General features: G+C 43.3%; 1 protein-coding gene across 1 annotated transcript in view; it reads right to left on the minus strand.

Moving 5' to 3' along the window:
• The window catches only part of LOC115277422 (laminin subunit alpha-3-like), a 154,939-nt gene that overhangs the window by 75,534 nt on the left and 69,389 nt on the right, over positions 1-10,016 (minus strand). The window contains 3 exon segments of the mRNA XM_029921573.1: positions 274-354; positions 2,954-3,063; positions 7,523-7,636. Of these exon segments, the coding sequence (XP_029777433.1) occupies positions 274-354; positions 2,954-3,063; positions 7,523-7,636 (305 nt within the window).

The raw sequence follows: 10,016 nt of genomic DNA on the forward strand, positions 1-10,016 counted from the left end.
CCTCCTTCTCAAATTTCTGAAACATGTAAAAAATGAGAAAGAGAAGGAAGTTAATGATTTATTAAGTGAACAGTCTAGTATTTTTCCCGAAAGACCTTTCTCCAGGCTCCATGAAAGCAGCAGCCCCACCCCAGCTCTGAGCCACAACCCAGCACAGCCGCACCCACAGCCTGAGCCTGCTGCAGCCTGCCTGCAGAGCCCCTGCTACCTGTGGTGGAGGGGGGGGCGGAGGAGGGCAGGGAGGAGCCGGGGTGGGCGAGGGGCAGCACTCACCTTTCGCACTGTGCGCCTGTGTACCCAGGTTTGCAGGAGCACCTCACGTTTTCCCCAGTCACAACACAGCCCGTGGAAAAACTGGAAGACAGAAAAAAGCCTCAGTAAGAACATAAATGATAGGCTTGGTGCTCATTATTTTTTGCCACAAAGCACTGACTTGCCTTAAGTGGAAACAGACACCAAGGGTCTGGTTACTTCTTATATGAAGAAAAATGTATCCTTTAAAACTTGTGTGGACAATGATGAATTAGTTCAGCTCACATTGGGCAAATCTTGGTACATAGGACTGAAGGCATTTATTTGGTTTTATTTTTGACTTGGAGAAATACATTCCTTCACTGAGACAGAGCAAAGTAACTCAGCTTGGAAGAAATGATTACAACAGCATTTTTCCAGGAATACCAAGTGAGGAGTAAAACATGTCTAGGCAGAAAGAAAGAACAGAGTTCAGATTCTTCAAGAAATTTTCCTCTTTGTTTCCTCTAGTTTCTTCACACTAGGGACATTATCTCCAGCAAAAAAAGGGGCCAGGCAGGAGGGACTAAGGCATAAAACAGGCTTGCCCAACTAGGATATTTCTGTGGGCATAATCATTGGTGATTTTTATATTTTTCAAATCAAGTTGTGAGATTCTGATTCTCTTTTTTTGTTCTAAGCTAATGTATATTTGAGAAGCTTTCTTTTTTTTCAATTAAGTGAGCAGATCATGAAAAAACTCTGTTGCCTTGGGATATGTCTATAAATGTTACACTGAATAAATCTGAGGGGAAATAACTCCATTAATCCTTTGCTGATAAGAGACTTCTTATCTGGGATGCTTCTCTTGGCCTAGTAGATGAACGCTTACACTTCTTTTTTTTTTTTAAGTTTAATTATTTACTTTGAGAGAGAGAGAGTGTGTGTGTGTGAGTAGGGGAAGGGGCAGAGAGAGGGAGGGAGAAAGAGAATCCCAAGCAGCCTCTGCCCAGTCAGTGCAGAGCCCGATCTGAGGCAGGGCTCGAACGCACAAACCGTGAGGTCATGACCTGAGCTGAATCAAGAGTCAGATGCTTAATTGATGGAGCCTCCAGAGTTATACTTCTAAAGAGCCAGCTAAAAATTCGTCAACAGTATGACTATTGCTGGAGAAAGACTTAAATAAAAACCATGTTTCACTGATAAATCTGAGAACGGCATGTTACTTCAACTGCCTAAACGCCAGAGCTGGCCTTCGTGATAACACTGTGCTTTGCCATCAAAAATGAAATCTTTCCCCTGAGCACCTGGTGGAAATCTTGTTTCCACTCTCTCTAGCTTCTGTTCCAACAAGTCTAGGCAAGTACTGAGTGTTAAATCCCTTTTCAAATAAAGCCACAGGACTGGGCAAGTCTAAGGAGTATCAAATACACAGAGAGCAAACCAGGGTGCACATTTCAAATACGCATCTTCAGAAAAGCCACAGCTGGGCAGTGGCTTCTGGTAACGTGGCCAACTTCTCTGATACTGGCCTCCTGTCAGTCAGCCGTGTGGTCCACACTTGCTTCTGAGCCTGTGCAGTGGTGATACTTGTGTCGGTATCTTCCTGATTTTCAAATCAACTCTTGCTTTGTTTACTTGTAGTATTTTGTTTGGACCCACAGAAGATGTGTCACGATGAGCAGGAGTATGACAAGGTACTGAGGCCAAAGAGAACATGAAGTACCATGAAATTTAAGTGGCAGGTTTCTACCTACATGTGTATCTGCTGTGCTGGAGTCTGAATGACAACTCGGGTCACATCACTCCATGGCTCAGAAGCGGCCTGTGGCTTCCATCACACCGAGGATAAATCCAAGTGCCTTGCTACAGCCTGCAAGGTCCTACAGGATCTGTATCCTGGGTGCCCCACCAACCTCACCTCCTGACCCTCTGTCCCACACTGCACTCTAAACACCTCCTTACTCCACGGACACATCGTCACAGGGGCTTGTGCCTCAGACCCTCAGTGCTGCGACCGCCATGCTAACTCCATGTCATGGTTCCCTGGTCCTTGGCCATTGACCTCAGAAAACCCTCCTACTCCTCTGTAAAGAGTCTACTCACTTGCTATCGATCACATAGCCCTGTTATCATCTGCAAAGCCCATCTCTATCTGAAATTATGCTTATTTATTTGTGCACATATTTCTTGAGTGTGACCACCCCCCTGCCCGCATTCTCCAGGTGAAGCCTCATGAGATCAAGTCTGCCAGTCTTCTTTACTGTAGTTTCCCCAGCACCTAGAGAAGGCGAACTCCTAGCCGCTGTATTGGGTGCTCAGCAAATCATGTTTAGCCATCTTCATTTGATGGCGTGAAAGGAAAGAGGAAAAGGAAAAACACACAAGTGTGTACTTGGGAAAACTGTTCTTGTTTGTTTTGCTTATGTTTTGCATTTTTGCATGTTGTTTTTTAAATATAACTGCTTTGGTGAGATAGAATTCAGACAGCGTATCACGCATCCATTTCAAGCATACAGTTCAACGACTTTTAGTAGATTCACAGAGTTGTACAAACCATCAGCACGATCAACTACAGAACATGTTCCTCACCCCACAAATAATCCCATACCCTTAGCGGTCACTTCCCATATGCCACCCCCTCCCACTCCCCACCCCCGGTCCCAGGCAACCACCGAGCTCCTTCCTGTCTCTACAGATTCTTTTCAAGCTCCCACAGTACCTGTTGGAATGAGGACATGGGCAGACGCTACAGTGTCCATGGATGGTGTTCCCATAGTGACCCTCTTTGCAGCGTTCACAGTGTTCCCCAGCAGTGTTATGCTGGCAGTTCTTGGGACAGACAAACAGACAATGAAGAGCAGTCAATTATATTTATTATTATTCAGATTATTATCAACTTAATTACTCACTTATAACTCAAGTCTTCTGACTCTGTACAGAGATATCAACCCATTAGTGGTATATTGTTCCCATCTGTCCGATTACTGTTGGTACTAAAATATAAACCATGTAAGTATCCTTCTATCAGCTCTTTGGTGCTTAGCATCAGAAGGGTGAAATGGAGGAAAACCAGCTGGTTTCAAACTCACTCCAATGTTTCGTAGCTGTGAAGCCTTGGGCGAGACTCATCACCTCTCTGAGCCTCAGTGTTTTTTACAAACCAGTTTTATTGATGTATGATTTACATACAATTTTAATTTTCTTAAAATGTATGGTTAGAATAATACCCACATCCGAAGGTTGCTGGGAGGAGTTTAAAAGTACGCTAGAGCCCCAGCAATGTGGTAGCCCCATCCCTCTTCCCCTGAGAATAGCTTCTATGAAATTAACTTGTTTTACTTCCTAATTCACTTAATCATGATATACCAAAGGGGAATATAGTTACAATAAAGTAACACGTGGAATTTATTAAAATAATGAAAAGCTTTATCGTATCTGAAGAAATAATTCCAGCATCTCAGTTTAGTTCCAAGGTCTCAAAGAAGCAAGATGTTAAGTTTGTCTATATTGTATGTTTATGTAAAACCAATTGTTTTCATGCCAAAGTCAATGCCTATTGAAAGTTGTTCTTTGGTAAAGCATTGAGAAGAGACAACTTTCCAACTGAGCAGTCCACTGAGGCAAATCCTAGGGGATGGTATCAGATTTGCTTATTTTGTGGAATTTTTAGCCCAGTGTAACATTTCTTGCTCTCCTTTAGTAATACATGTTAAATGCACAAAACTATCCAGGAAACCACCCCCTACTGTGGGCACTTGATAATTCATAGATACTCTATATGGCCTAGCATAAATCTAATATTTAAAAAATGTGCTTTTATGCAGAGGTGGGGCTTGGTAGGAAACTTCAATGGATGTAAATTTCCAATAATATCCAAAACCAGATTGTAAAAAACAACATGCACCTATATCTTAAGTGGGTGCAGTGCTGTTCTGAATGTGAGATTTTCCTTCTATCACAATGTCATCAAGTTCTTTGGCTTAAACACATCCGTCCCTCACAAACCTTTCAATAATGGACAATTACACAATCCACTGAGATGTTAAAACATCTTTTCATATTTTTTTTCCAGACAGGAAATTGTGTAATACACACAAGGGATATTGCTTACACATCAACATGGGATCATCACCAGAAAGCTCAGCCCTACCCTGACTCCTTCCCTCTTTCCCCAAATGTCACTGCCATGTCAGTTTTTCCTGTAGACTGGGACACTAGGAACAAATCCACACTGCAGTGTATTGGATCCACAGAGGGGTCTCTCCTTGACTTTTACCTTGCTCCGCAGGCCTGACTCTCTCAAAACAGTCATTCTTTTGAACTGATTATTTACCTTTCCACTTTAGTTTCCTTTCTTTTTAAACTCTAAATGACATTCTTAAAGAACAACACAGTGGAATAGATATATTATAATCCTATATCTACTTAGTTCTGAGCTGAAAACACTGGAGAAGCAAGAACATGGAGAATCAAGAATTATGGTGAGGCCATCTGTGTCCTGCTGAAAACATGCTGAACCCTGGTCCTCCTCAGAAGCAGGGAGAGGACTGTAGAAAGGGGTGAGAACCTGTGTTGATTGATAAGGTCACATAAGAATGTCTGAAATACTCCCACCCTCAGCTGAGAACATCTATCTTGGAAGCTGTCTTTCTCAGTCCTGCAAATTTGAGAACATCTGCCTATCAAGTTTTCTTGTGGTTTATTGTGAATAAATTAATGGATGGATGGATAGATGGATGGATGAATCCACATCCTCTCCTACAGCATGTGCTCTCCTAGCTCCATTGGACACCAAACATCCATTGAGCATATACTATGTGTCCCACCATGCTACCAGGTACAAGGGATGGAAAGATGGATTGGCACCCTGACCAGGGAGAAGGTAGAACCCTGTGAGCAGACACATTCAATATAATGTGGAACACTTGGTGGCCGATGAGCCCCAGCATCCCATAAGAGCAAGAGGAGCCTCAGGAAAAGGCTTCTGAAGGCGATGATGCCTCCTGCACAGAGGATAAAAGGAGATAAATTAGCTGGGTAGAGAAGTGAGGGGAGGGCACACCAGGCATAAGGAGCAGTGTGCACAGAATGCCAGTCCTGTAGGAGCACAGCAGTGCACATGGGCAAGATAAAGCAATTGGTATCTAGAGGGTGAAGGGCAAGGTGGGGTGAGATGCAGCTGGCGAGGTAGCAGCTCAGATCAAGGGAAACCTGAGGCGGCCCAGAGGAGCATGGACATCTGGCCATGAGCCTCAGGAGAGCCCTGGGACACCTGTGGGTTTCAGGTAAGTCTGGCAGGGGGGAAATGGGCTCAAGAGCCAGAAAGTAAAGTGAAGAAAAACCAAAAGAGGAAGGGACATGGGAACAGAGTGGTAGAAGAGGGATGACTGAGACAGCAGAAGGCAAGGGGAATGGGGGAGAGGCAGAAATGTGGGGAGAAGAGGGCAAGGAGAAGAGAGAGAGACAGAGCCTTGGTGCAGAGAAAGGGGCCATCACTGCAGGTCCTTCTGGCTGACAACATCCATGCAACATATGACCTGCTGCTACTGGTAAGAACTGGGGCTACTTTCTTTTTCAAACTTCAAAGTTTATTCTTCAAACCATATAGAGATTTGCATGAGTGCAAAGGTCTCAGATATTAGAAACTGACTTGAGAGGTAAAGTCCAATTTGCAGTGGAATCATTCCATTCAATGGTGTAAAGTACTAGGTTTCCTCATTATGGGTCTTTGAGAATGAGAGAATGAGAGCTGCATCCCTGGCTCCCATGCTATGGGCACACCCAAGGGCAGGGGCAGTGCCCAGTGCCTGCCTTGGAGCAGTTGTGTGCAGGCACGGACCCTACCCATTCTGTGTGAGTGTGTGTGCACACATGTTCCCACGGGACCACAAGCCTCTGTAGGCCTGAAGGTAAGGAGGACGTTGGATGGCTTTAACCACAGCACTTAGTTCACTACCTCCCACAGTAGCAAATGCTCCTTAAGGGTTTCCTGAGTGAGTTCTTTCTAGAGGCCATATGGCCATTAGGGACAAGTGAAGACAACTATAGAGAAAGGAAATGTCAAAGAAAATCTTGTTTGACTAAAACAGATGAATTATGACTAACTAGTGATCCTTCCTTGGGTAAATTCATGCCGAGAATGCCTACTTTTGTTCGTCGGCAGCTTTGATAGTGTGGACTGGACATCTAGCTATGGTTCCATGACAAGATAAATATTTATTTTAAATTAAAGTGTCTTCCTGTGTTACACATGGCATACACTATGAAATATAAATTATTATATAAGAGTATTTATGAGCTGAAAACTACTATTTCCCAATGTCTTCTATTGCTTTGAATTTACAAGGTTAAAATCCTACAGAATATTCTATCAACAATGTCCTGGCCTGGCCTGTTCCATCTTGCAGAGGAAGCAGTTCCCTGGGACATGCCGAACTTGGCTAACACAGTCTAGGAGCTCCAAGAGTTGAAACACACTCTAGACGCATTACACAAGGCAAAGGAAACCTGTGCCAGAAGAACGTGGGGGTGGAGGGGGTGGGGGGGTTGTGCTCCTGGGGGCACTGATGCGCTATCCTTTCTTTGTAACTATCTATTCTCCTTCCAAGTAGGGAGGCCCTGGCTGCCCAGGATGAAAGAGGAAGGCAGAAGAAAAAATGAGCTGCTTCGGGATACAAAAGAAAATTTTCCCGAGAATCCAATTTTCTGTGGGAAATATTTTTAAAAGGATTTTAAAGAAGATTATTTTCCAGTGGATTAGCCACTGACAGCAAGGACTCACCTCACCTGTCTTGCTACATAAACCCACAGATTAGTGCTTGAGTGACTGAGTATGAGCCGTAAGTCTTTCTAAGCATTGCCTTCTCTCCGATTACTTCCTTGAGTTCATCTAGCAGCCACGAGGCTCCCCTCCTGCAGCCTCCTGCCACCCCAACAAAACTGGGGCCCAATGTAGTGGCTCTGATTTATTATATTCCACCAGGAGTTAAGACACAAAATCCAGCCATTAAACACATCCCATGAAGCAAAAATTTAGAAGCTAATGTGTAATTTCATTGTTCAGATAGGAGTTCTCCTCTGATAGCACGTGTTAAAATGGAGGGAAAAGTGAAGTTTAAGCTAATTCAGCCTGATATTGCTGGTGCCTCCTATGTCTCAAAGCAACCTCAGTTTAGAGTTTGGCTAGAGATGTGGTATTTGATGTCTCAGGGACCAGTGGGGTGAGGGTGGGGGTTGAGGGGACCGGAAGACACAGATTGTTTGGTCAGTAGAGTAACAATTTACTCACAATACATATTCCCAAGCCATCCTGGCATCAATTTAAATGTTCATTACAATTGCAGGGAACACATCATTTGGTATATGTGCCTTTGCTATCCCGATAGTATCCAGGGCTACAACCCTGTTTTGCAAACAAAACATTTAGTCAACATAAAGAAAGATTTATTATCCAAAGCATGTGACAATTTTGACTATCAAGCAATTCACTCTCTTTAAAAATTTTTTTAAAACATTTATTCATTTTTGAGAGACAGTGTGAGTGGGAGAGGGGCAGAGAGAAAGGGAGACACAGAATCTTAAGTTGTCAGCACAGAGCTCGACATGGGGCTCCAACTCACCGACCACGGGATCATGACCTGAGCTAAAGTCAGATGCTTAACTGACTGAGCTACCCAGGTGCCCCAAGCATTCATTTTTTAAATCTTTTTTTTCCTTTAGTTGTTATGTGGATTTCTACTTTCAAATACTAGCCGGTCCACTGGCTCCCTTTGACAGGTTCTCCCTTGTTTCCACACCCCGCGGGAGTGTGTGCTTGTGGCAGAGTGGGAGATGTTGTGGGGGGACATCAGAGAAAGGGAAGGTGTGGAGGGAGGAGTGTGGAAATGGCTTCCTTTCCTTCAACTGTTTTAGGGAGAGTGGAGAGGTGGAGGAGGGAAGGGGTAAAGAGGGTCAGGATATCAGTCTTTGGTGGAGACAGTCTCTAAGCAAACCCCGTCAAGTCCAAGTGCTCTTTGGGCAGGCATTCCCTCTCCGAGCATGGGTTTGGACTTGTGGGGGAGGCAGTATAGGATGAAGGGGGACTAAGGAGTCTTCATCAGGGTCTACACCATAATGGCCAAACCGGGGGAAACCATGTCACGGCCACTCACTGGTCTGTAAGCAACAGGCAACTCAGGGGAGAGGACCATGCTTGGGTTCTCTACAGACCCTGCAGGGATGTTTGGCTCTAGTGGGACACACAAAGACCCCGATGGAGGGAGGCTCACTGCTTTGGTCATTTCCATCTCTAGCACAGTATCTCTTTCCAGGGCAATAAGAGTTTTATTTCCAGGGATGAATATGTGTGTGTGTGTGTGTGTGTGTGTGTGTGTGTGTGTGTATTCATATAATACATGTAATTCATATAGAATATATATTTTTAAAGGATTCTAGTTGGGGTGCCTCGGTGGCTCAGTTGGTTGAGTGTCCAACTTTGGCTCAGGTCACAATCATGCAGTTCACGAGTTAGAGCTCAGCACTGGGGAGTCATGCTGATAGCTCAGAGCCTAGAGCCTGCTTCAGTTCCTGTGTCTCCCTCTCTCTCTGCGCCTCCTCCACTCTCATGCTTGAGTCTCTCTCTCAAAAGTAAATAAATATTTTAAAATAATTAACTAATTAATTAAAAAAGAATTCTAGTAAAGAATGCCCCCAATGGAAGAAGAAGCAATTCTTCTGACACGAGCCCTTAAAAATTATTTAGATTTCTGTCTTGAAAGAGAATCATAGACACTTTGTTTATTTTGGCTGAGTGAATCAGTATACTGATTCAAACCAAATGTTGTCCCTGGTTTCTTTAACCGACCTCCATATATACCCTATCTAAAGCATCAGAAAAAAAAATATTTCAAGATAAAAGATCATCTTTCATTTAATCCTCTTTAAATAGCACTAGGTTTCTAAGACTCTGAAGCTACGATCAAGAGAAATTGTAAAATGAGCCACCCATTCTCATTCATCCGTAGCCATACAGGGCTCTACCTGGTCAGGTTGGAAGGAGGAATAAGCCAACCCTATAGAGCTGGAGAAAGAAGCCTCCTATACTCCCTGGAGCAGAACAACTCAGTTTCTGACAGGAATTTTTTTTCCAGTATTACCAATTACTACACACTGGACACAATAAGAAGACTATAACTTCCGATATATTTTCCCCTTCAGCTATTAGAAACCATGTTTAGGCTAAAGAAGCTATTGCAAAAAATGAGATTGCTTTATGTGTTATATGAATAGGCTTGTCTACAGGAGAATTGAAGTATGAAAGGAATGTTCTTTAATTGAAAACACGACTGAGAGATACGTTTGAACAAAATGCAGCACGGGTGGTGTGATCATATCTACAAGCAAACACTCTCTACTACTAAGTGGGAAGTGTCTCTTAATTACCCCCACACATCACATTACATGCTTATGAAATAATCAGATTTGGTAAAGAACAAATTATCCAAATAAACAAATATATGTGGTTCATTTATGACAACGTGCCTGAGTAAAAAGCCTTAATTAAACATGTTTGGCAGGAGGACAGTCCATCCTGATTAAACCACTCACCTTAATTTGCTTTTGGTTAGAAATAGAAAAAGTCCCCTACAAGTCACATGACTTCTACTCGGGCAGAACGTTTGCCACTTACTGAAATACAATCATTTTCTCACCTCTACAGAGCACACAAACTCCACACACTCTTATACCCAATTCAGTTCAAGTACTCAGATTGTACTGAAGATTTACTCTAAATGAAAATCAAC

The sequence above is a fragment of the Suricata suricatta genome, chromosome 14, assembly GCF_006229205.1.
Source record: "Suricata suricatta isolate VVHF042 chromosome 14, meerkat_22Aug2017_6uvM2_HiC, whole genome shotgun sequence".
In the NCBI taxonomy this organism is placed as follows: domain Eukaryota; kingdom Metazoa; phylum Chordata; class Mammalia; order Carnivora; family Herpestidae; genus Suricata; species Suricata suricatta.